The sequence below is a fragment of the Dendrobates tinctorius genome, unplaced genomic scaffold (genome assembly GCF_039654945.1).
Source record: "Dendrobates tinctorius isolate UK_male_01 unplaced genomic scaffold, ASM3965494v1 ptg000134l, whole genome shotgun sequence".
Taxonomy (NCBI): Eukaryota; Metazoa; Chordata; class Amphibia; order Anura; family Dendrobatidae; genus Dendrobates; species Dendrobates tinctorius.
In genome coordinates, this window is record NW_027361802.1 from 14,600,454 (window position 1) to 14,627,674 (window position 27,221).

The 27,221-nt window shown below is 43.3% G+C and overlaps 1 protein-coding gene across 1 annotated transcript in view; it reads left to right on the forward strand.

Annotated features, from left to right (window-relative positions):
• LOC141048334 (transmembrane channel-like protein 2-B) overlaps window positions 1-27,221 on the forward strand; it is a 198,415-nt gene that overhangs the window by 49,469 nt on the left and 121,725 nt on the right. Inside the window, exons 9-10 of the mRNA XM_073543816.1 lie at window positions 14,850-14,948; window positions 19,091-19,233. Coding sequence (XP_073399917.1) covers window positions 14,850-14,948; window positions 19,091-19,233 — 242 coding nt within the window. The remainder of the gene's footprint in view (window positions 1-14,849; window positions 14,949-19,090; window positions 19,234-27,221) is intronic.

Below are 27,221 nucleotides of genomic sequence, written 5' to 3' on the forward strand. Positions count from 1 at the left end.
ATTTTATATTTTGATGGATTGGACATTTCTGAATGCAGCAATACCAAATATGTGTATTTTTTATTTTTAGTGGGGCAAAATGAAGGTGATTTGAATATTAGGGAGATGGGAGAAAGTTCCACAAAGTCAACAATCACTGCAGCCCTCCACCAGTCGGGCCTTTATGGCAGAGTGGCCCGATGGAAGCCTCTCCTCAGTGCTAGACATATGAAAGCCCGCATAGAGTTTGCTGAAAACATATGAAGGACGGGGGCGTGGCTCTGGCAGAAACAGAGCAGGACGTGAGGTGGTTGTGCTCCCACTCTGAGGCCACAAAAATCCGCTATAAATTGGACTTTTACAAACTAAACGGGCCACGCTACCCCTCCTCTGAAGCCCTGAGAGGGGAGAGAAGCAGCGGACTCACCGGGGTTAAAAAAATGAGAGAAAAAGAGATTCAATCCCGTCTTCATCAAATTAAATACAGCAAAACGTATTCATAAAACAAATCGGTCGAGCGAATCTTATCAGGATCTTACCATTCTCGAACATAAACTAAAAGATGTCTTAAACGTGAGATTAGCCAATACGTTTATGTGCAGTAGACATAGATTCTACATGCACGGTAGCGAAAGTGGCAAACTCACCTCTCAAATGATCAAAAAACAAAAGGAGAGAACATTTATAAAAAATATTCTTACGATGTACAATACAAAATAATATTGTGGTACCGTGTTAGCCAGAAAAATAGATGTAAATACTTATGTCCCCCCAAAAAATTGAGAAAAGTATTCAAGGCATGATACCTTTATTGGCTAACACTAGCTAGCATCACCTCATGTCCTGTTATAATTCCTATTTAAATGTTGCCGTCTCTTCTAAGTAATTCACTTGTAATCCAACCTGATGAAGGGGCCTTCTGAGCCCGGAAAGCTTGCTTACAAATATAATTTCTTTGGTTAGCCAATAAAGGTATCACACCTTGAATACTTTTCTCAACTTTTTTGGGGGACATAAGTATTTACATCTATAAAAAATATTCAAATTAAACCTAACAAGAGTGGTTGAATCTAAGGAGATTGCCGAGGCCTACAGACAGTACTATAAAGCCTTATATAACTTAAATCCCCCAGAATCCATGAAGAAATGTGTGAGGGCTGCAGATAATATATGAGACTACTTAGCTCCCCTTTCTCTCCCAACTATACATCCTAACGAATATGATGCTCTAACCTCTCCAATCACATTTAATGAAATTGAAGATGCCCTAAGAGCTGTGCCTAATGGGAAAGCACCTGGCCCAGACGGCTTCCCAGCCGGATACTATAAGAAATTCTCTGAGGTCTTCCTTCCACACATGGTCTCGCTTTTGAACTCTTTCCTTATGGGAACACCACCACCTCGACAAGCTCTAGAGGCTTACATTGCCATTATTCCGAAGGAGGGGAAGGATGATAGCCTTTGTAGCAACTACAGGCCAATTTCGTTACTAAACAACGATATTAAATTGTGGTCAAAAGTTTTAGCTTCAAGAATCAATGGAGTTTTGGGAAAACTGGTCCACCCTGATCAGGTGGGATTTGTTGAGGAGAGAGAGGGAAAAGACAATGCTACTAAGGTCCTTTATGCCATCTCTTACGCTAAGAATAAGAAGACGTTTCTTACAATCCTGTCAACAGATGCTGAAAAAGCGTTTGACAGAATTAGCTGGAATTATATGAAAATTTGCCTTCCCACCCTCCTTTTATAGATGCCATTATGACACTTTATGTGGATCCCACTGCCAGGGTGGGAGTAAATGGAATTTTCTTAGATATCTTTGAAATAAGAAACGGAACTAGACAGGGATGCCCACTTTCTCATGCCTTGTTTGTTTTGGTAATGGAAACCCTAATACAGAAAATCAGACAAGATATGTCCATTTAAGGTCTTTTGATAGGCCAATCAGTAATTAAACAGCAGCCTTTGCAGACGATCTTCTTCTTCTAACAGCGAACCCTGATATAGCTTTTCCCAGGCTGTAGAAATTGCTATGATGGGAAAAGACTTGGACTTATACCTATGGTCATCTATCGTTCCCCCCTCTCGGGAGTGCAATGAAATAACCATAACTACTCTTTCGATCAGATGCAAACTTATTCTGAACATTCTACCTCACTGTTTCTTTCTAGAGGATATCATACTCAGAGTCCTCCCTTGGCGAATTGACCTTAAATACATAGACACCTATGATCTGTGGGATGGTCTCCCAAATATTCCTATCTCTCATCTCCTGTCTAACAGTATACCATGTGTGGAGGGTTGGCCGAGTGATGCTATAAAGCGTACTAAGGACTTCTTGCAAAAACAGCATGTACACTATATTTTAACATAATTTAAAGCAGATCTGAAGCATTCCTGGGAGTGGTTATTGTTGGAGCTTATGGTTAAGCTCCGCTCTCCTATCTCCAAATTAGTGTCTAAATTATATGCTAATCTTATCAAACCCCCAGAGTGCGTCAAACCTCTTTATGTAACCTCCTGGGAATCGGAGTTAACGTTAGCTCTATCTCACCAAGAAGTGACTCAGGTGCTTGCCAACTCTCACAGGTTTTCTAGGTGCATCCTTTTACAAGAGAATGCATTTAAAATTCTCTCCCAGTGGTACAGGACCCCAAAACACTTATTCCACATTGGACTAAGTGATACACCGCTGTGCTGAAGATGTTCTAAATCAATAGGTTTCCTTGCGCATATTTTCTGGTATTGCCCGGGTATACTAACTTTCTGGAAAGATATCCACCAGTCAGACTTTTATGGCAGAGTGGCCCAACAGAAACCTCTCCTCAGTGCAAGACATATGAAGGCCGGCACAGAGTTTGCTAAAAAAACACATGAAGGACTCCCTGACTATGAGAAATAAAATTCTCAGTTCTGATGAGACAAAGATAGAACTTTTTGGTGATAATTCTAAGCAGTATGTGTGGAGAAAACCAGGCACTGCTCATCACCTGCCCAATACAATCCCAACAGTGAAACATGGTGGTGGCAACATCATGCTATGGTGGTGTTTTTCACCTGCAGGTACAACAAAACTGGTTGCAATTTAAGAAAACATGAATGCTTAACAAAGGCCTCAACCATGAGCTGGAGGTCTACATGTTCCAATAATTTACCATTATGATTTTCAAATAGACATATTATCATTATCTATCTTTTTTCATGCATTTTTCGATATATAATGTTGCGTTCTTAAGATTCACTAGCTTTGAATCTATTCAGCCTTACACATTTTTTAACATGTATTTTTAACCGTGTACTTTTTGCTATACATTTTGTATTAAGTATTTTTATCAGGTCCTGTTTAACGTGTGTTCTCATATTTTATGCACTTTTGAATTTATTGACTACTTTTTGAATATTTTTTGACCATATATTTCTTAATTATTTAGTGACGGGCGTATATATATATATATATATATATATATACACACTTTTTACCCGAGTTTTAAAAAATAAACATTTTATGTGTTTCCACAATTCCTCCTTTTTTATACTTGCATCAATGTTTTTAAATTTTACCTAAATAAAGTTTTTTTTATGCTCAATTAATACGTAGTAATATACCGTACACATATATTTGTATTTGAACACATACATATTTTTTCTATTCCAGTTAATCATATCTATATCCATTTTAATTCTATTTCTCCTCTGATGCCTGATTACCACTCAAGGGTATGTGGAGGTCACTAAGGGAGGTGGGGGTCAACAGGTCAGGTGGGATACCGGGTGAGCTTACGGGCTCTGCACCTGAAACACAAGCACCCTGACCAGGGGCGTACATAGAAATCATGGGGCCCCATAGCAAAAGTCTGAATGGGCCCCCCCCAAAAAAAAAAGAAAAAAAAATCAACAGGTGCTCTTAACTCCAGGCATGCATGTTATAGGTCAAACAATTAATTTTATAGCTAGTTTTTGATTTTTTTTCAGTTCTCAGCATGTATGTGCTGCTGAGAACAATAATAATCTATGCACACAAAACAATCTATACTGATCATCCTGTGAGCATAAGAAATGCCAAAATGGGCTATCTGCTATTGGCCAATAAGTAGCTGATTGATTGTCAATATATATAACACAGACATTTAGTAAGGCAGAGAAGGCAGAATAAATCATTGGTGGCTCAGTTGTGTATATATATATATCTATATATATATATCTATATATATATATATAGATATATATACACACACACCTGCAGTGCATGCAGGGCCCCCTCCACCCTCCACATTGCGTGCAGCCGGGCCCCCCTCCCTAAGGTGCAAAGTGCAGCCAGAGCCATTGTAAATGTAAAGTGCCAGGCTGCCAGCAGACGCTGAATATCAAACACAGGACGCTGTATATCGCACACAGGACGCTGTATATCGCACGCCGGACACTGTATATCGCACACAGGACGCTGTATATCGCACACAGGATGCTGTATATCGCACACAGGACGCTGTATATAGCACACAGGACGCTGTATATAGCACACAGGACGCTGTATATAGCACACAGGACGCTGTATATCGCACACCAGACACTGTATATCGCTGTTTATCACACACAGGACGCTGTATATCGCACACAGGATGCTGTATATCGCACACAGGACGCTGTATATCGCACACAGGGCGCTGTATATCGCACACAGGACGCTGTATATTGCACACAGGATGCTGTATATCGCACACAGGATGCTGTATATCACACACAGGATGCTGTATATAGCATACAGGACACTGTATATCGCTGTATATCGCACACAGGATGCTGTATATCGCACACAGGACGCTGTATATCGCACACAGGATGCTGTATATCACACACAAGATGCTGTATATTGCTGTATATCGCACACAGCACAGGGAGGGGACACATTTAACAAAAAAAATCCACCCCCAGCCAGGCTCACCAAGTCACCATCTTGTGTGTGTCCCTGTCCCTGCGTGAGAGAGGTTCATGATGAATGTTTTCTGTTCCTGCAATGCACGTGGTGTGCTGCTCTCTGGCTGCCAGGAGGTGTGGCGTTCTTATGCAAATCCAACCAGAGACTTCAGCCAACTGCTGACCAGGAAACAAGGAAAGGGGAGCTTCAAGGGGCCCAGCCAGGGGGTATAGATCGCCAGCGGCCGTCGCTTACATTTAATTAAAGGAGATAGTACTGTGTCAGCACAGCACAGCTGCCAAACCGCAGCGGCCGTCGCGGGCCCCCTCACCCATCAGGGCCCCCTCACCTCTCTGGGCCCCATAGCAGCTGCGTGGTCTGCTACTATTGACGGTACACCCCTGACCCTGATGAAGAAGGCAGTTTGAGCCTTTGAAACGCGTTGGTGTGCTTTCTGGCCCTTTTTCAGCCCCATACTGCCAAGCGGTGACGTCACACGCCTAGGTATTCCCCATTTTGCTGGTTCTAAGTGAGCACACAGGGACACTTTCTCCCGGAGCTCCCCTGGTTCTTCCCAGCACCTTCTGCTTTCCCCTCCTCCCCTCCCCGTGTCCTCTTCACCTCACGTGCACTTAGCCAGCAGGCAGGCTGCTCATCACACTTGGACACTTGTGCAACATCATCGTTCCTAGTGTGACTCGGTTATCACCTACATCATCTGTCTGTTTGAGCCACCGTGAGCTTCCATCAATCAGCTTCTATCCAGGTGAATGCCTTCCAGCATCTACCCTTTCATGTTTTAACCCATTGGGCACTTTTCTCTCATGAGCACAACGTTCTATGTTATCAATGCTGTGCGAGCCTGTGGGTTTTATTAAGGTTTTAACCGCTGTATGAGTCTGTGGACCATCTTGTATGTGGCTTCATCAATTTGACTCTTACTGCAATTATTATTATTATCATATCATTTGGTCTGATCCCTTGTCCTATATTATGAGAGTCTGTGGGCTCTCTTATTGTTCTAATCTCACTAGTTAATATGTTCTCTACTTACCGGTAGGACCTCGCAGTATTTATAAATAGTATTTGTTATTTGACCCTATTGTGCTCCGCTCCCTTACCTGCTGGGGACTGCTGGTATCATACACCCCAGTGGGGCTCCCACCATCCAGGCTTGTTGGTAATCAACCAGTTTTCATTGGGGAGTTCTATAGCGCAGGCCAATATTTTGCATGTTATTTATTCTATTTTTGGGCTGACACCGATCTCTTTTTTGGTTTTATTGTTTGAAACATGAATGCTGTCAAGTCCAGAGATATCCTGGATGAAAACCTCTTCCAGAGTGCTCTGAACCTCAGACTTGGCCGAAGGTTCACCTTCCAAGACAATGACCCTAAGCACACAGCTAAAATAACAAAGTAGTGGCTTTAGAACAATTCTGTGACCATTCTTGACTGGCCCAGCCAGAGCCCTGAGCTAAACCCAATTGAGCATCTCTGGAGAGACCGAAAAATAGCTGTCCACCAAAGTTCACCATCCAACCTGTTGGAATTGGAGAGGACCTGCAAGGAATAATGGCAGAGGATCCCCAAATCAAGTTGTGAAATACTTGTTGCATCATTCCCAAGAAGATTCATGGTTGTACTAGCTTAAAAGGGTGCATGAAATATCTGACATGAAATCATAAGATTCTGCCAAGACACCCAAGATCCTACAGGACTGCTGCCAATTCATCATGGCCCCATCATGAGGGACAAGGATCTATCATTCTACAGGAAATAACCTAGAGGTTTTTGGCCCCGGTTGGAAGAATACAGATCTGCTCCATTGACCATTGCTGAATCAAGGATACATTTGGAGAAAGCTAGGTTTGGGACCCACCAGTTGCTTGGCTCCATAGAGATGTTCAGAGAGGCCAGGTTGTGACCCACAGGTCCACTGGCCTTGTACCTTGATTAACTGTCATCTTCCTAAGTTTGTTGTTACCTCATCTCTGTGTGTGTGTGTGTGTGTGTGTGTGTGCGTCACAGGTGGGGTAGTTGACCCTGGGAGCTCTGAAGTAACAGCTGCCATTATCCCGGCATGTCAGCGGAAGGGTGAGACTCTGTAATGTGCACCATCATGGGGAATTTTGCTGGGACTGGTCTACATATTATCTGTCTGTTTTGTGGTTCAATAAAGCATTGCTACATTGTTTTACCCTCACCCTGTGTTGTCTGAGTAGCGTTATGCCCATGTAAAGAGAGAATGGACGTGCATTAGGACGATCCCTGTTCCATGCGGTATCGGTAAGTGAACCTGGGTGCCTGCCGACCCCCGTGTTTCTACATAGCCCACACCATTTAAAAAAAAAAAAATCATTAATTAAATAAAAACATGTACAGTAAGCTGCACACGCACTGCACTAATCATATATGTGACTGACATCTTTATAGCTATTTATTCTATGTGTATATACTATATGTATTCCATGTACAACCCCTGGCAAAAATTATGTAATCACCGGCCTTGGAGGATGCTCACTCAATTGTTTAATTTTGTAGACAACAAGCAGATCACAGACATAGCACAAAATGAAAGTCATTTCAAATGGCAACTATCTGGCTTTAAGAAACACTAAAAGAAATCAAGAACAAAAAATGTGGTAGTCAGTAATTGTTATTTTTTTAAACCAAGCATAAGGGAAAAATTATGGAGTCACTCAATTCTGAAGGAAAAAATTATGGAATCACCCTGTAAATTTTCATTCCCAAAGCTAACTCCTGCTTCAAATTAGATCGGTGATTACATAATTTTTGCCAGGGGTTGTAGTCTATTCTGTTGGGTCCCTCTGTGATTTTACTGTACGTGGCTGCTGAATTGCTGGCCTTTCAAAGGATATAGGCATGTAAAAATCTGAAAATCGGACAGCACTCGCATGGTCTGTATGTCGTGCGTTTTTTTTTTTGCTCACATGCATTGACTTGCATTGGCGTCTCTCGTCCGAGATATGCTATGATTTTTCTTCTCAGTACGAATTCAGCTGAGAAAAAATCGCAGATGAGATGTAACCCATTGAATAACATTGAATAACATAACACTGCACTTGTGCATTTTCACGCAAATGACTATGAGCCCAAACTCAGGCACCTGTGATATGGTAGCTGCAGCCAAACATAGGCTGTGGTGGTCACATTGCAGTTAATAATAATAATAAATTTTATTTCTATAGCGCCGACATATTCCGCAGCACTTTACATTTCAGAGGGGATTTGTACAGACAATAGACATTACAGCATAACAATAATCACATAGATTATAACAAATACCAAGAGGAATGAGGGCCCTGCTCGCAAGCTTACAGTCTATGAGGAAAGAGGTAGACATGAAAGGTGGGTGGTAACAGTTGCCCTGATTGTATGGACCAGCCATAATGTTAAGTGTGTAACAGTACAAACACAGAGGGCTAATGGTAGCATAAAGCATGTGGGAACATGATGCGGGAAACCTGGTTATGGTAAAACTTTTGGCTGTGCCACACGGGGATAGATTAGGTTAATGTGTTGAGGCGATAGGCCAGTCTGAATAAATGCGTTTTCAGGGCACGCTTAAAATTGTGGGGATTGGGGACTAATCCTATTGACCTGGGAAGTGCATTCCAAAGAATTGGCGCAGCACGTGTAAAGTCTTGGAGATGGGAGTGGGAGGTTTGATTATTGAGGATGCTAACCTCAGGTCATCAGCAGAATGGAGGGCACGGGTAGGGTGGTATACTGAAACAAGGGAGGAGATGTAGGGTGGTACTGAGCCATGGAGTGCTTTGTGGGTGAGGGTAATAATTTTATACTGAATTCTGGAGTGGATGGGTAGCCAGTGAAATGACTGGCGCAAGGTAGAGGCATCGGTGTAACGATTCGTGAGGAATATGATCCTGGCTGCATCATTCAAGACAGATTGGAGAGGGGAGAGTTTGGTAAGAGGGAGACCGATTAGAAGAGAGTTACAATAGTTGAGACGAGAATGAATAAGAGAAACAGTAAGAGTTTTTGCAGAGTCAAAAGTAAGAAAAGGTCTAATTCTAGAAATGTTTTTGAGGTGCAGATGACAAGAGCGAGCCAGTGATCGAATGTGGGGGGCAAAGGAAAGCTCGGAGTCAAGTATGACCCCAAGACAGCGGGCATGTTGCTGGGGAGTAATTGTGGAACCACACACAGAAATGGCAATGTCGGGTATAGGTACATTAGTAGAGGGAGGAAACACAAGGAGTTCAGTCTTTGACAGGTTCAGTTTCAGATATAGTGAGGACATAATGTTAGACACAGTGTCTAGACAATCGCCGGAGTTTTCTAGAAAGACTGGCGTGATGTCAGGAGAAGAAGCGTATAATTGGGTGTCATTAGCATAGAGATATTGATGGTACTGGAAACCAAATCTACTGATTGTTTGACCAATAGGGGCAGTGTACAAGGAGAAGAGGAAGGGGCCTAGAACCGATCCTTGAGGAGCCCCAACAGTAAGGGGAAGGTGAGAGGAGGAGGAACCGGCAAAAGATACAGTAAAGGGGCGGTCAGAGAGATAGGAGGAGAACCAGGAGAGAACGGTGTCCTTGAGGCCAATGGAACGAAGCATAGTGAGGAGGAGCTGATGATCCACAGTGTCGAATGCTGCAGAGAGATCCAAGAGAATTAGCATGGAGTAATGACCATTTGATTTAGCTGTTAGTAGATCATTAGAGACTTTAGTGAGGGCAGTTTCAGTAGAGTGTAAAGAGCGGAAACCGGATTGGAGAGGGTCGAGAAGAGAGTTATCAAAGAGATAGCGGATAAGACGGGAGTGGACCAGGCGTTCCAGGAGATTAGAGATGAAGGGAAGATTAGAGACAGGTCTATAGTTAGCGGCACAGTTTTGGTCGAGGGATGGGTTTTTAAGTAGTGGATGTATGATGGCATGCTTAAATGAGGAGGGAAAGAAACCAGAAGAGAGAGAGAGGTTAAATATTTTAGTTAGGTGAGGGGTGACAGCAGGGGAAAGGGACTGGAGGAGATGTGATAGAAATGGGTCACTGGTGCAAGTGGTTGGGCGAGAAGATGCAAGGAGCCTGCTTACTTCTTCTTCTGTGACTGGTTCAAAATAAGAGAGTGAGCTAGATGCAGTGGGGGAGGGAGGACAGTGCATGGTATGAGGTGATTGGGAGATAATTTCCTGTCGGATTTGGTCAATTTTTTCTTTGAAGTAATTGGCCAGATCGTCAGCTCGGAGCTCCATGGTTGGGGCCTGTACTCTTGGGTTGAGTAGAGAATGAAAAGTGTCAAAGAGATGTTTCGGGTTATTGGACAGTGAGGTGATGAGGGTGTTGAAATAGGTTTGTTTGGAGAGGTGTTGTATGTTCTAAGCATAAACTTATAATGGATGAAATCTTCGTGTAGATTGGATATTCTCCACAGACGTTCGGCGCACCTGGAGCACCGCTGCAGGAAACTGTTTGCAGGATGTGCCAGGGTTGTCACCGTCTGTGTTGTGGTGTTCTATTTATAGGGGGTGCAAATTCATCCAGGGCACTTTGAAGTGTTTCATTGTAATGCTTCAATGCAGAATCAGGACATGAGAGGGAGGAGATAGTGGCCAATGAAGACTGCAAGTTCTTCATAAGTTTCTGGGTGTTAATGGCCTGTATGTTTCTATAAGTATGGACAGTGAGGGTGACCTGAGCAGCCTGTCAGTTCTTGATAGAGAATGAAAGAAGATTGTGGTCAGAGAGCGGGAGAAGGGAGTTTGCAAAATCATCCACTGCACAAAGCCGAGAGATCAAGTCGAGGGAGTTTCCGTCTTCATGCGTTGGGGAATTAGTAAGCTGCGAAAGGCCAAACAAGGAGGTTAGAGATAAAAGTTGAGTAGCAGATGGGGAGAGGGGAAGAGCAATGTGGATGATGAAATCTCCCATGATGAGGGTAGGGATGTCACAGGAGAGAAAATGTGGAAGCCAAGTGGCAAAATGATCCAGGAACTGATGGGAGGGGCCGGGAGAACGATACACCACCGCCACTCGCATGGAGAAGTTGGTATAGAGTCTGACGGCATGGACCTCAAAAGTAGGGTAGACTAGTGAAGGTAGTTGAGGGATAACCTGAAAGGTACATTTTGATGATAGGAGCAGACCAACGCCTCCACCTGCTCTATTGTCTGATCTTGGGGTATGAGAGAAGTGTAGTCCCCCGTATGAAAGAGCAGCAGCAGCTGCAGTTGTTCAGGTTGTTCCAAAAATGGCAGAGGCCCAGGCTAAAGTTACCATGCAGGTGAGTGCAAATCTGCACCAAAATGCAAATAATTTGTGGCATATCTCTCACATCAAATGTCCCTGTGCTTTCTGGCAGAATTGTGGACTTTTCCGGCATCCTGACAATATGTGGATCACAGCTCCATTTTCAAATATATTGAATTCTTTTGTCTTGTGACCAGTACAGATTTTTTTTAGCCAATGTAAGGAAACAATGGAAATTTCTATTAAATGGCAGTAAGTTATAATTCTAATTGCCATTAAATATTACAAATGATATTGAAAACTCTGAGGATTTGATACAGAAGGTATATTGGAATATTGTCATATAAAAATTATTTTGTTCAAAGCACCACTCCAGTGGAGTTTTTTTCTCAGTACTGCTAGAGTGGTTCTAAAATGTTAACCCCCTCCTCCCGTTCTTGTATTCTCCTTCTGGTGGTTTCACATTTTACGGATATCGCTCCAGTCCCCCTGCACCATCTTGTGCCCATTACTTCTGACTGGCTGGAAGTCAGAAGTTACATTACAAGAGCTCAATGCAACTCTGAGAGATGTATTGAAAAGTGACCTCCGATGTGCTCCATGAAACACATGAGCTGCCAGCAGGTCACTTTTTTCTCTGGAGACCGATGGGAGGATGAAAGGGGCAGCAGGTGAGTATGAGACTGGGGGTAGGGGAACAACATTTTACCCCTTATTGACTTCCGAAATGCCTTTTAACAGCGGTAGTTAAGGGTACTTAAACCACAACGCCGTAAATTAATGGTGCTGTGGAAAAAGAGTATAGCACCCACAAGAGTCGAATTTTCTCCGGGGTTTCGGCTGCCGAGGCCAGCCGAGACGCCAGAGAACATAATTTGGGTAGTTTTTTACTGACCCCGCTTTTGCGATTGCCGTTATAAACCGTATAACGTCGACCACAAATAAAAAAAGTCTGATGTGCTATTTAATTTCTGTCTCCTCTGATGTGATCGCACATTAGAGGAGAGAGAAATAGAGTCCCCGATCCTCCCCGGTACTTCCCGGTAGTCCTCGGCCCACGTGCTTCCCCTCCATGGGCACCACCATCTTCTTCCAGGAAGAAAATGTCGGGCGCATGCGCATTGCGCCGGCCGAGATCTGCTGGCCAGCACCCGGCAACAATAGGAAGATTTTTCCTAATAGTTCATTAAAAAAATAGTAAATAAACCCCCCCTTTATCACCCCCATAGGTAGGAAAAAATAATAAAATAAAGAAAATATATTTATTTTCATTTTTCCATTAGGGTTAGGGTTCATGTTAAGATTAGGGTTAGAATTAGGGTAAGGGTTGGAATTAGGGTTAGGGTTGGACTTAGGATTGGGATTAAGGTTAGGTTTAGAGTTAGAGTTGGGATTAGGGTTAGGATTAGGGTTAGGGATTAGGGTTGGGTTGGGATTAGGGTTAAGGTTGGGATTAAGGTTAGGGTGTGTTGGGGTAAGGTTTGTGCTTAGGGTTATGGCTACGGTTAGGGTTTTGGTTAGGGTTGGAATTAGGGTTGTGGTTAGGGTTATGGTTAGGGTTGGGATTAGGGTTAGGGGTATGTTGGGGTTAGGGTTGTGGTTAGAGTTATGGTTAGGGTTGGGATTAGGGTTAAGGGTGTGTTGGGGTAAGGGTTGGAGTTAGAATTGAGGGGTTTCCACTATTTAGGCACATCAGGGGGTCTCCAAACGCGACATGGCGCCACCATTGATTCCAGCCAATTTTGGGTTCAAAAAGTCAAACGGTGCTCCCTCCCTTCCGAGCCCCGACGTGTGCCCAAACAGTGGATAACCCCAACATATGGGGCATCAGCGTAGTGAGGACAAATTGCACACCAACTTTCGTGGTCCAATTTCTCCTGTTACCCTTGTGAAAATAAAAAATAGCGGGCTAAAAAATCATTTTTGAGGAAAGAAAATGATTTTTTATTTTCACGGCTCTGTGTTATAAACTTCTGTGAACCATTTGGTGGTTCAAAGTGCTCACCACACATCTAGATAAGCTCTTTGGAGGGTATATTTTCCAAAATGGGGTCATTTATGGGAGGTTTCTACTGTTTAGGCACATCAGGGGCTCTGCAAATGCAACATGATGTCCGCAGACCATTCCATCAAAATCTGCATTCCAAAATGGCGCTACTTCCCTTTCAGTGGTTCCCCCCACATATTTGGTATCATCGTACTCAGGTCAAATTGCACAACAACTTTTGTGGTCCAATTTCTCCTGTTGCCCTTGTGAAAGTAAAAAATAGATTTTGAGGAAAATAAAATGATTTTTTATTTTCACAGCTCTGCGTTATAAACTTCTGTGAAGCACTTGGGGGTTCAGAGTGCTCACCACACATGTAGATAATTTCCTTAAAGGGTCTAGTTTCCAAAATGGTGTCAATTGTTGGGGGTTTCCACTGTTCAGGCACATCAGGGGGTCTCCAAACGCGACATGGTGTCTGATCTCAATTTCAGCCAATTCTGTATTGAAAAAGTCAAACAGTGCTCCTTCCCTTCTGAGCTCTGCTGTGCACCAAAACAGTGGTTTTCCCCCACATATGGGATATCGGCGTATTCATGAGAAATTGCACAACAAATTTTGTGGTTCATTTTCTCTTTTTACACTTGTGAAAATAAAAAAAATTGGTTCTGAAGTAAAATGTTTGTAAAAAAAGTTAAACGTTAATTTTTTCCTTCCACATTGCTTCAGTTCCTGTGAAGCACGTAAAGGGCTAATAAACATCTTGAATGTGGTTTTGTGCACCTTGAGGGGTGCAGTTTTTAGAATGGTGTCACTTTTGGGTATTTTCTGTCATATTGACCCCTCAAAGTGACTTCAAATGTGATATGGTCCCTAAAAAATGGTTTTGTAAATTTTGCTGTAAAAATGAGAAATTTCTGGTCAACTTTTAACCATTCTAACTACTTCCTAACAAAAAAAAATTTGTTTCCAAAATTGTGTTGATGTAAAGTAGACATGTGGGAAATGTCATTTATTAAGTATTTTGTGTGACATATCTCTCTGATTTAAAATTTTTGCCTTATTTCCATTTTGTTCATTAATAAACGCAAGTCATATCGAAGAAATTTTACCACTAATATGAAGTAAAATATGTCACGAAAAAACAGACTCAGAATCCGTTAAAGCGTTACAGAGTTATAGCCTCATAAAGTGACAGTGGTCAGAATTGTAAAAATTGGCCAGGTCATTAAGCTGCAAATTGGCTCCGTCACTAAGGGGTTAAAGCACCACTCCAGTGATGCAATAAAATAAAATGCTGGAGTGTTGCTTTAAAGGGAACCCGACCCACATTGCCCAATCTGTGGTCAGCATGTCTCAGGCACTGGCCATACAAAATCAGCCATGTCCGACTATTCTGCTTCACGGCTCAATCCCTGGCGGCTATCAAAATTATGCTTTCTATAAAACTCTGCAGCATTTCTGTGTAAAGCATACTGTATATGGCTGAGATTTTACAGCCAATGATTAATACATACTGCCAACGGATTGGGCAGTAGGTGTCACTTTCACTTTAACTCTAAAAATACAAATTTAATAAGAAAAAATGATAATTTATAGGGCTATTGCGATCTACGTAGCAATATCACTTTATAAGGTGGGAACAAACCTCAGTAACACTTTTGGTATGTGACTCAGCTTAAATATGTGATGCATTGGCTGCGTTCATTTAATTGCTTTCATTTTTGCCATAGCTATTGATGGGGCTGCCTGCCGGAAGCATTCCAAGAAAGACCATACCAAGGGATGAACAGGAAACTTCAATGAATTATGGCGTGCTGAGCGAGTTTGGGGTAAAGAAAAGATTTGATTCGTAGACTTGTATAACCACTTCACTTTGAGGATTTCCAAATCCTGGTTTCTTCATTATCCATTTTACAAACTGTATACGAAAAGTTGTTCCTAGGATTTCCTCTTTTATAAAATTACCATCAACACTGATATCACTAAAATGCATTGTCTCTTACTAAGAGGCTGATTCACCCAGACTGTCTTGCTTAAGTAGAAGGTGCCGAATTCATTAAGAAGCGCATGCTGGTTAATGAATTCTTACTAAGTGGTGTGTGGCTTCATGTGCCATGCTAGAAATGTTACGTCAATGACTGGAGTAGCATTTCTGCCCTACAAAACGCCAGTATTTTTGATGCATTCCACAGTAGGTGAAGTGTCAAGGCTACTTCTGATCTCCACCCATTTTAGCAGAGCTGATTCAAAGTTTTGGTAAAAACCACACAATTTGTGACTTTTCAAAGCTTTTATGACACTTTTCTGTGTTGCTTAATAGGCCCCTAAATCTCTACCTTAGGATTGTACGTCAGTGCACTTTGATTTATTTATTTTTTTAAATCTAGATTATTAATATTTAATTTAGAATTTTCAGATTCAGAGAAAAGTATCCAAGAGGCCCCATAGGACCTCTTGGAATGGAACCCTATTTCACCATGAAGCCCTTATACAGCAGGAGGGCATGAAAAACTTATATTGATCTCCATATTTTCTTCACCTACTAATGTCCATATTGGTCACTAATTGAAACTCAAAGTGAAGTTGGGCCCACCTTCATTGCTAATTCTCCTAAAGACAGCTTTGGCTTCTACCCTTGCACTTGCAGGTATGCCAGTTCTTTGATTAATCAAGTTGCCAATTTAATACTTTCAAATTATATTAAAATTAAACCCTTATTACTTTTCCTATCTACATGCAGATACGGGATTTTTTTGGGAGGGGATTTATTTTTATGGCATTTTTATATTGCAAAGTTAACCTTTCAATATGTAACAATGCAATTAACACAGTGGCGCTCACCCACCACCGAAATCCTCAGCAGCTAGGATCAGGAGTCAGCCAAATTGCCAAATCTGTCAATAGAGACTTAACAGTAATGTAGTATGATACGGCGCTCAAGGGTAAATAGGCAGAACGAATTCTATGAATGGTATAAACCAGTGCTCATCTATTAGTCCGCTAGGGACAACCTCAATGTATGCCCTTTATGCCAGGATCACACATGCGAGAATCATGGCCGAGTCTCACATGTTAATACCAGGCACTGCCGCCTGCACTCGGGAGCGGAGCATGCAGCTGCATGCATTGTTATGCGGCAGCACGCTCCAATCCAAGTGCCGACGGCAGTACCGGATATTCAGGGTTGGACTGGGGTGCCTGGGGCCCAGCAGGGGAATGGACTCTAGGGGCCCACCCTACAGCTATATGCAAATATCTGTCAGTCATTATCCCCATTATAGAGGAGCATCAGCTGTAAAACACAGGCGGCTCCTGCACATCTACTGTGCACCCCTTAACTGTTATGTATAATTACTGTAGTTTACATTAATGGGGTTCTTTGGTTGAAACAAGTTATCACAAAGCCATGGGCTCCACAAGACAGATGATCACTTAGGTCCGACCATTAGAAACTGCACCGATTGGAAGAATGGGGAAGTTTTATCGTTGATAGGACACTTATCCCCATTTTAAATTAGAGCGGAGGGTGGGATGTCTGACCGCAGCTTCTTTCATTCTCTTTGGGGCTTCTAGAAAAAAACAAGTGCAGCCACGGAGGGAATGAATGGATCAGTGGTCAAGTCAGACATGCCACTCCAGTCTAATGGGGATAAAAAGTTCCACATTTTGCTGAATGGGTCCAAGTAGTCAGACCCCCACCAATCAATACAATATCACTTATCCTGTGGAGAGGTGATTATTTTTTCCAGAGGAAGCCCCTGTAAGTGCATCTATGCAGCTGTATACAAAGTATTTAATCTCTAATGGAAATAAAGAATCTTTTCCTAATTAATATCAGAGAGTAAAAATGCCTGCCATACACAACACAATCCCCTATACCAAAACCAATACCACCACATACGGGAAGAAATACCAAAATGGTAGGCCCCGTAGCATGTGACGTCACACTGATTACGGAGCGTCATTGGGATCAAAAAGGGGGTTTGCCCCTCTTTTTGATCCCAACGCCACTCCGTACTCAGTGTAATGTCACACGCAGGCGGGGCCTGCCGGTCATTTTTTCCTCGCCGGCAGGCCGCAAATGCTAAGCTCCACAGCACAGCATTGCCAACTGTGTACTGGTTACCACAAGATACTGCACATCTGCCCTCTATTCAAATATAAAAGTCCTGGACAACTCCTTGAATTAAAGAGATACATATTCTGGCAGGTGGAATTTATAGTCAAAGATGACATTTGTAAAGGAAAAAAATGTAAACCTTTCATATACCAATATATTTGGTACTGGCTTTCAATAGAAAAAAACATTTAACCCCTTCTTGACCGGAGGTATTTTCGGTTTTGCGTTTTTGTTTTTTGCTCCCCTTCTTCCCATAGCCATAACTTTTTTATTTTTCCGTCAATAAGGCCATGTGAGGACTTGTTTTTTGCAGGACAAGTTGTACTTATGAAGAACACCATTGGATTTACCATATTGTGTTCTCAAAATTGGTAAAGAAAATTCCAAGTGTAGTTAAATTGCAAAAAAGGTGCAATCCCACAGTTTTTTTTTTCTTTTCCTGTTTTACAAAGTTCACTAAATGCTAAAACTGACCTATCATTATGATTCTCCAGGTCATTATGAGTTCATAGACACCAAACCTGTCTAGGCTCTTTTTTATCTAAGTGGTGAAAAAAAATTCCAAACTTTGTTAAAAAAAAGATAAAATACATTCGCCATTTTCCGATACCCGTAGCATCTCCATTGTTCGTGATTTTGGGTTGGGTGAGGGCATATTTTTTGCGCGCTGAGCTGACGCTTTTACTGAAACCATTTTGGTGCAGAATCGATCTTTTGTCTGTTATTGCATTTTACTGCAATGTCACGGCGACCATAAAAAAGTAATTCTGGCATTTTTACTTTTTTTTCATGCTATGCTATTTAGCGATCAGGTTAATACTTTTTTTATATTGATAGATCGGGCGATTCTGAATGCAGCAATACCAAATATGTGTATGTTTGATTTTTTATTATTGTTTTATTTTGAATGGGGGGTGATATGAACTTTTATTTTTTTTTTTTTTAATATTTTTAAAAACATTCTTTTTTACTTTTCGCATGCTTCAATAGTCTTCAAGGGAGATTAGAATCTGCCATAACCCGATTGGCTGTGTTACATACAGGCGATGATCAAATCGCCTTTATGTAGCAGAATTACTCACTTGGAATGAGTGTCGACCACCGGGCGGCGCTCACAGCAAACTGGCAGTGACAGCCATAGAGGTCTCCAGGAGACCTCTGGTTGTCATGCCAAACTATCAGTGACCCGCCATCACGTGACGGGGGTCTCCGATGGGCAGATTTCCAGCCAGATGGCCGGAAGTGCGCGTTAAATGCCTCTGTAAGAGTTTGACAGCGGCATTTAATGGGTTAATAGCAGCAGGTAGATCACAATTCCTCCCGCGGCTGTTCCGTGCACATGTCAGCTGTTAAAAACAGCTAACAGGTGCCGGGAAAGATGTGGGCTCACTGCTGGAGCCCACACCAAAGGGAGGGTGTCCGACGTGGGTGTACTATTATGCCCAACGTCGGAAATTAATTAAAGGGAACCTGTTTTGAAGGCCGTCGCTCTCTATACACTGAACAGTGACTTAATTCGTACCACCCCTATGATGGGAGCTAAACATCCCTAGGGTGAATACATTTAATTTCATCCCAATAGCATGGCTCCCAATGTTAGAAGGCTATTAACCTGCAAATTAGCCAAATATCTGCAGGTTAATAACTTTATTTTACATGACCATTTCTTTTTTATTTCTGCATTTGACCTGCTAGACATTGAGAACAGCACTTTGCTTAAGCATAATCAATATTTCTCTAGCACATTATGAATTTGCAATGTTGCTGGAGTAAATGTGCAACTCACTATTGTTCATATCATCCCGTGCATGACTTTATTATGTATATTCAAATAAGCTTTATATTTTACAGGGGGCTTTAAAATATTCCCTTCTCTTCTATGGGTATTACAATAATCAAAGAACAATGGGACCACTGCAGTACCGACTCCCATTGGCATACTTTCTAAGTGGAGTTGGTGTCTTTGGATACAGCTTAATAGTTGTAATTAGAACGTAAGTAAACAGTTTGCTTTTTGGTTGACAATAGTAATATATATAATCATGTATTCTATACAGTGAGGAAAATAGGATTTGATCCACTACCAATTATGCAAGTTTTCCCACCTACAAAGAATGGAGAGGTCTGTAATTTTTATCTTAGGTATACTTGAACTGTGAGAGACAGAATCTAAAAATAAAAAAAACAGAAAATCAGAATGTATGATTTTGAAATAACTAAATTTCATTTTGTTGCATGAAATAAGTATTTAATCACCCATTAACTAGACAGCAAGAATTCTGGCTCTCACAGACCTGATAGTTTTTCTTTGAGAAGCCCTCCTACTCTGTATTCATTACTTGTATTAATTGCACTTGTTTTAACTCGTTACCTGTATAAAAGCCACTTATCCACACACTAAATCAATCACACTTTTCCACCATGGTCAAGAGCAAAGAGCTGTTGAAGTACACCAAGGACAAAATTTTAGACCTGTGTAAGGAGGTGGCGGAGGACCTCGTTGTCTCCCCTCTATCCTTTACTGCATGTGTATTGTCTTGCAATGTATGTGCTGTGATGTTCCCTGTGTTTTGTACTGTTATTATATGCTATGTATGACTTTTGCACTGCATTGCGCCTGTTAGAGGCAGGGACAGGAGGAGTTAACCCAGGGGGTTGAGTTAACAGCCCAAAAGGAACAGGAAGTTCCTCGTGTAGTTCAGTGCCCGGGCAGGCTTGCCCAGGGCAGGTGCTCAGCAGTGTTGGGAGCCAAGGACTCCTCTGGAGGGGAGAAAGGTGCTGCTTCGGACCCCCCCAGGCAGTGAAACTGGCACCATGACTGCGTCAGTGCTCTGCTGAGGTCTATAAGCATCCAGATACCGGCTTGAGAACTATCACCACTATCACTACTGCCGCTGCTGCAGTGATGAATGCTGCTAGGGAAAGTGTAGGAAGTTTTATCCAGTTAATTGCATATTCCTTTTTCTACAATAAATCATTTCCCCTGTTGAATTACAATTGTGCCTGAGTTTTGTTCCTGGACCTTTACTGCCCATGGTGCAGTGACTATGGAGAAAAGGTAAATTGCCTGGAGTTGCATCTGTCCTGTCTATTTTATGTACAAGGGGCCGGAATGTTCATGGACTGTTGCTTTAAATAGACTCGGTCATGGCTACCGCCCCATACCACCTTGTTACATTTGGCATAGTCGGCAGGATGGACCCCCACAACTTCGCAACTGCAAGAATGCAAGAGAGGACTTTTCGGACTTGTGAATCGGTGGCTGCTTTAAAAAAGACAAAGATGGTGGTTTCTGATGATTTAAAGATGGCGCAGACCACTGCCGATGAGCTGGTGGTCGTTGGCACGAAGATGAGATGCTGCCACCTTTCGTGGGCATCATGGAGAAGATTTGGTGCCAAAAGGCAGGAGGTTGCGCCTCCCTGTGAAGGAGACCCACCCTAAATGGATGCAGGTGAAGAAGTTGCCACCCGTGCAACAGAACCCAAGGAAACGAGTGGAACAGCCAAGTGTGACCCTGCCCACGAATGGGTGGAACCCAGCAGAGCAGAATGGTGTGTCCAGAGGGGAGATAGCATTACTCACTGAGATGGAAAGTAGGAGCATGTCATTCTGTGGCGGCATCGGTCACAATGACTGGAGGCGATCCATGGCCCAGGTGGAGGCAGGCCTGAGTTTCAAGGCCTGGTGGTCGGAGGAATTCAAGGAATGGCATCCTTTTTGGCAGCCGGTGGAGAGCAAGGAGCCTGCAGAACTGAAGGAGCCATAACCGGAAGGAGTGCGGAGGACATTCGAAGCGGCTCTGAGGGGGATCATTGCGGCCGCAGTCACTGGCGCAGCGGTGTTCAGTAGGGGGTTGTCGTCTGAATGCCCTGCCGCCCCGCCCACTGCTTCTTCACCTCTTGTGGCCCCGTCACCATCTCCGGTCCTGCCCCTTTTCCCGACTCCACCATTGTCCCATGTTGATTGCATCTGTTTCCTCCTGGCCCGCACCAGTCTTGTCATGAACCTGCAGCGTATATATGGGGGAGCCCCGGAAACCCACTGCAGGAGAGACCCAGTCGATCCAAAGTGTAGTCTGGGAGAAGAAGCAGCAAGAGCACCGCATTGTCAGAGAGTTGCAGTACCCTGGCGAGGGATGGCTGGATGTCCCACGGTGTCATCCGGCACCTCGACCTGACCAGAGGGTATGTCTTTATCCAGGAGACCTAAACCAGAGCAAAGTTATATGTGAACGCCATATCCCTCTGCAAGTGGGGGACCATGTTGCCTTCGTTAAAGAACAGGGGCCTCGAGGGCCATATGCGGTGGCCAAGCGGATGGCCTCAGATTGGGAGGAAAGCCCACCACAGGAGGCCCAGTGCGATGAATGGCCAGTTGCCACGGCAGCAATTCCTGCAGCTGTGCAGGAGAGAGCGGCATCTGGACTCAGTTAGGCGGTCGCAAATGTTGCAGCAGAGCCGATAGCTCTGGGAGCTATGGGACCGCAGCTGGAGGGGATGCGGACCCAGAGGAACAGTGGAGACTCCTCCTCCAGCAGATCATCTTCCCACACATACATTGTTGTGCAGGGTCCGCATGCGGCCCATTATACCAACCAGCAGCTGTGCATAGACTGAAGTGGCCCATTTAAAGGGTGTGAGTTGTGCTAGCTGCACTGAAGGAGCAAAAAGGAACTGTTCCGCATCCCTGACAGGGCAATGGTCCCTGCATAGCACCCAGGATGGGGCCAGGGGTGGCTGATGCGGTCACAATGGACCAAAATTTGTCTTTCCCCTCTTCCCCATTTTCAGTTGCGCCTGTTGCACCTCCCCTGCTGGACCACGGGGTTGTAACCCTATGTGGTTTGACTGCGATGGATCATGTGTGGCTGCCTAAAAACTGGACTGTGTTGCCCCTGGACTATGCCCCATTTTTTACTCTTGGACTGGCCCCATGTTATATGCAGCTCCCACCGTCTAAAAGCTTGTGGTCCACTAAAAAGAGAAAGTGGGGAGCTGTGCGCAGGAGACCTGAGGATCGAACTGAGTCTGGATTAGGTGCACTGGTTTTAAATGGCCATCGGGCCACTTTAAGGGGCTAAGCTCGTATTATGGATTGCGATGTGCTCTTATATTTTTATGGACTGTATGAGCTAGAGTGTAGTAATTTATCTGAGACCATGTTTGATCCACTGGCGATAGCAAACAAAGACTGTATGCTTTTTAAAGGGCTATGTTGTGTTTTCTTATGTAGACCCTGACAGTCGAGGACGACCATGTTTTTAGGCGGGAGGGGTGTAAGGAGGTGCTGGAGGACCTCGTTGCCTCCTCTCTCTCCTTTACCACACATGGTTCTCCTACATGTAACCTCTTGATTTGTACTGTCTTGTAATGGACGTGCTGTGATGTTCCCTGTGTTTTGCACTGTTATTACATGCTATGTATTACTGTTGTACTGCATTGTGCTGTGTTTACAATGCACATGTTAGAGGCAGGTACAGGAGAAATTAACCCAGGGGGTTGGGTTAACAGCCCAAAAGGAACAGCAAGTTCCTGGTCTAGTTCAGTGCCCGGGCGAACTTGCCCAAGGCAGTTGCCCAGCAGTGTTGGGAGCCAAGGAATCCACTGGAGGGGAGAAAGGTGCCGCTCCGGACCCCCGGGCAGTGAAACGGGCACCAGGACTGCGTCAGTGTGCCGCTGAGGACTATAAGCGTCCAGATACCGGCTTGTGGACTATCACTACTGCCGCTGCTGCTGCTGCTGATACTGCGGTAAACGTTGCTAGGGAAAGTGCAGGAAGTTTTATCCAGTTTATAGCATCTTCCTTTTTCTACAATAAATAATTTTCCCTGTTGGATTACAACTGTGCCTGGGTTGTGTTCCTGGCCCTTTATTGCCCATGCTGCAGTGACTATGGAGAAAAGGTAAATTGCATGGGGTTGCATCTGTCCTGTCTATTTTATGTACAAGGGGCCGGGGTGTTCGTGCACTGTTGCTTTAAATAGACTCGGTCATGGCTATCACCCCATGCCGCCTTGTTACACCTGCACAAGGTTTGGATGGGCTACAGGACACTAAGCAAGCAGATTGGTGAGAAGGCAATATCTTTTGACACAATTGTTAGAAGATTGAAGAAACACAAGATGACTGTCAATCTTCCTCGGTCTGGGGCACCATGCAAGATCTTGCCTTGTGGGGTAAGGAAGATTCAGGGAAAGTTCAGGAATCAACTTAGACCTACTTGGGAGTAGCTGGTTAATGACCTGAAGAGAACTGGGACCACAGTCTCAAACATTACCGTTAGTAACAGACTACACCTTCATGGATTATAATCCTGCAGGGCACGCAAGGTTCCCCTGCTCACACCAGCACATGTCCAAGCCCATTTGAAGTTCGCTAATGAACATCTGGATGATCCAGAGGAGGCAAGGGGAAGGCCATTTGGTCAGATGAGACCAAAAGAGAACTTTTTGGTATCCACTCCACTCGCCATGTTTGGAGGAAGAAGAAGCATGAGTACAACCCCAACACCATCCCAAGCGTTAATCATGGTAAGGGAACTATCATACTTTGGGGGTCCTTATTTGCAAAGGTGACAGAACAGCACCACTGTATTGAAGGGAGGATGGATGGGGTAATGTATCGTGAGATTTTGCCCAACAACTTCCTTCCCTCAGTTAGAGTATTGAAGATGGGTCGTGGCTGGGTCTTTCATTATGACAATGAACCGAAGCACACAGCCATTGGCTCCATAATAAGTATTTCAAGGTCCCTGAGTAGTCTAGCCAGTCTCCAGACCTGAACCCTATAGAAAATCTTTAGAGGGAGCTAACACTCAATGTTGCCAAGTGACAGCCCTGAAACCGGAAAGATCTGCAGAAGATCTGTTTGGAGGAATGGGCCACATGCTACAGTGTGTGCAAATTTGGTCAAGAATTACAGGTACCATTTGAACTTTGTGACTGCAAAGAAAGGTTTCGGGCCAAATATTAATTTCTGCTTTTCTATGGAATCAAATGCTTATTTTATACAATAAAATGCAATTTTTTAAGATAGTCTCTCTCACAGTTGAAGTGTACCTACGATAAAAATTACAGCGCTCGGGGCGTGGCCTAGCCTTGGACGGGAGAGGAAGCAGGATTTTGTGCTCTCCTCCAGAATCCTCTTGGAAAGCTTTTAAATAGCATTTTTCTACAGTGAAAGGAGATCTTTTACCCTGCTTAATATCTGCAAGGTCGACTGGCTTTAAGTGGATTAATGTATTGCCTGACTAAAGTGCCTTCTTCTCTGCAAGGGTGAAGGATGCCGCTCTGGGACTGGGAGTGAGGGAAGATGCGGCCATCTTGCTCTGTTCACCGGGGTGTTATACCCCTCTAAAAAGGAGAACTATTTGAGACCCTCTACGGACCGCTCCATAAGCTTCCAGTTTTGTGCTATAGACAGTGATCCGCCTATACACTTAGGGTGAAAATTTTCTCATCTTGTTTTAATCTGTTGGCATTTCTTATATTCTGCCAGGCCAGTTTCAGTCTCTGTCCCATTTGTGCTCCTCTGGTGACACCCAATGGCCATGTTAGGTACTATGTTCAAATTCAAATCATAATGCATTATTAAACAAGTTTCTCATATGTCCAAATTGTGAACACAGCCTTCACGTTATCAGAAATCTCATAATGGTTAAATCACAAAAAGAACGTGAAAAATTAGCTAATAAAGCAGCAGCAGATGAACAGAAAAAAAAATGCACATGATGATTTAGATAAATAACTAAAAAAAAAACCAGAGACTCTCCAAACTTCTGCAAGAAGGTCTCTCAAAAAATCAACTTCTTTCAAGAACCTGGACGATTCTGATTCTAGTGGTGACGACCTCGAGAGTGATTCCACGATGAAAGATGCTACTCCCATTTCTAGAGCGTTTATGAAAAAACTGTTAGATCAAAATATGAAACCCATCCTGGAGGAGTTGTCTGGCATGCGTGCAGATCTCCAACATCTGGGTCAGAGGGTCGAGGCCTTGGAGTCTGCAAACTCGGAACAAGTAGACGCTCTTGACTGTCTCAACGAACAAGTCCTTAAGCAGCAACAACTCAATATAGCTCTATTAGCGGCAGAAGACCAGGAAAATAGGAGCAGACGAAAGAATATCTGCATACGAGGCATACCTGAATCTTTTGCACATGATACCCTGGGAAAAATATCCAGAGAAATCTTTGCCAGCATGCTCGGTCAAGACAGAGCCGCTGCTATCACTATTGAACGGGTACACCATGCTTTGAGACCTAAACCAAAGCAAGACGAACCACCAAGAGATGTTATCTGTGGCCTCCTTAGCTATGTGGACACTGCCTACATCCTAACAAAAGCTAGAGAACAGGACAAAATCCTGTATGAGAACTCTCCACTGCTACTTTTTCAGGACCTGGCTCCATCGACCCTAGCTAAAAGAAGAATTCTCAGACCACTCCTTTCAGCGTTAAGAGCCAAAAATCTCAACTACAAATGGCTGTACCCCTTTGGCCTTGCAATAAATGCAGGAGGCAGACAAATCTCTATACGTTCCCCGGAAGACTTACCCAAGGCCTGGGACTCTTTAGGCATTCCACCTATAGATCTACCTTCATGGATGCCGATTGACACCAATTGGAGTATCCCTCCCCTTACCAGAGCGCAAGAATGGTCCATGAAAAAGAAACATACTTCTCCTAAAACCAAGAAGCAGGATCCCAAGAAACATCCACCTTGATTTGCAGAAAACTTTGAGTCTATATTAATGTCATGCTTCCTTCCGTCAAGATAGTACTTTCTTTTTTTTTCTCTCTTTTTCAGGTTCCTAGAAGTAACCTAGATTCTCTTTTATTTTATGTCATCTGTGTTATTTTCTTTTTCCATCCTCATTCTCTAACCTAGTTCACAACTTGGACTACCTCGTCTATGTTTGGGTTTTTGTACCCCCCCCCATGGTAGACGAGCTTTTGGTTGTAAAAAGTTTTTTGTTTAAGTTGTTCTCCTTTGTCAGGTTTTCAGATGAGACAAAATTACCTATGAGATCCACTAACCGTGAGTAGTCAGGTGAGCCCGGGCTCTGTCACGGTGGCGTCGTTTAATGTCAAAGGGCTGAATTCTCCCCCTAAACGCAACCAAGTCCTTAATCTTTTAAAAAAACAAAAGGCACAAATTCTTTTCTTACAGGAAACACACTTTAGGCAGAGCCCCTACAATGTCTTTCTCTTCTTACCCCGTCTGGTTTAACAGTTGTGGTTCCTCGGCCTCAAAACTGTGGCAATAAAAAAAGGTATCCCGTTTACTCTAAAAGACAGTTTAAGTGACCACGAAGGCCGCTACATATTCATTAAGGGAATGTTAGCTAATACAATGGTCACATTTGCCAATTTATACACCCCTAACACCCAGCAAGTGCAATGGATTATAAAAACACTAAACACACTGCAGCTTTTTAAGGAGGGACTACTGATAGTGGGGGGTGATTTCAACCTTACTCTTCTCCCTGAAATAGACATTACAAGCGGTTCTTCTCCCATTTCTCAGACCTTAAGACGTAAGCTTTTATATAAATTAGAATTGCTGCAACTTATTGATCCCTGGCGTCTTTTCCATCCCACCACGAAAGATTTTACCTTCTTCTCATCTCCTCACACCACCGAATTGACCTTCTCTTGATCCAAGCACAAGCCATACAGTTAATTAAATCTACTAATATAGGTGTCATCACTATCTCTGACCATGCCCCAATCTTCATTGATCTCTCTATTGACACGTTGCCCCGTCCTGCCATGTCATGGCGACTAAATGAATCTCTCCTTGACAAGCCAATTATTATTGAGAAATTAAAAACTACCATGGCACATTTCTTTAGTGAAAACATCACTGATAATCAACTTACCCCCAATATTTGGGAGACCCATAAAGCCGTTATCAGGGGAGAACTTATCTCAATCGCATCATACTATAAAGGGCATGTCACACTAAGATATCGCTAGC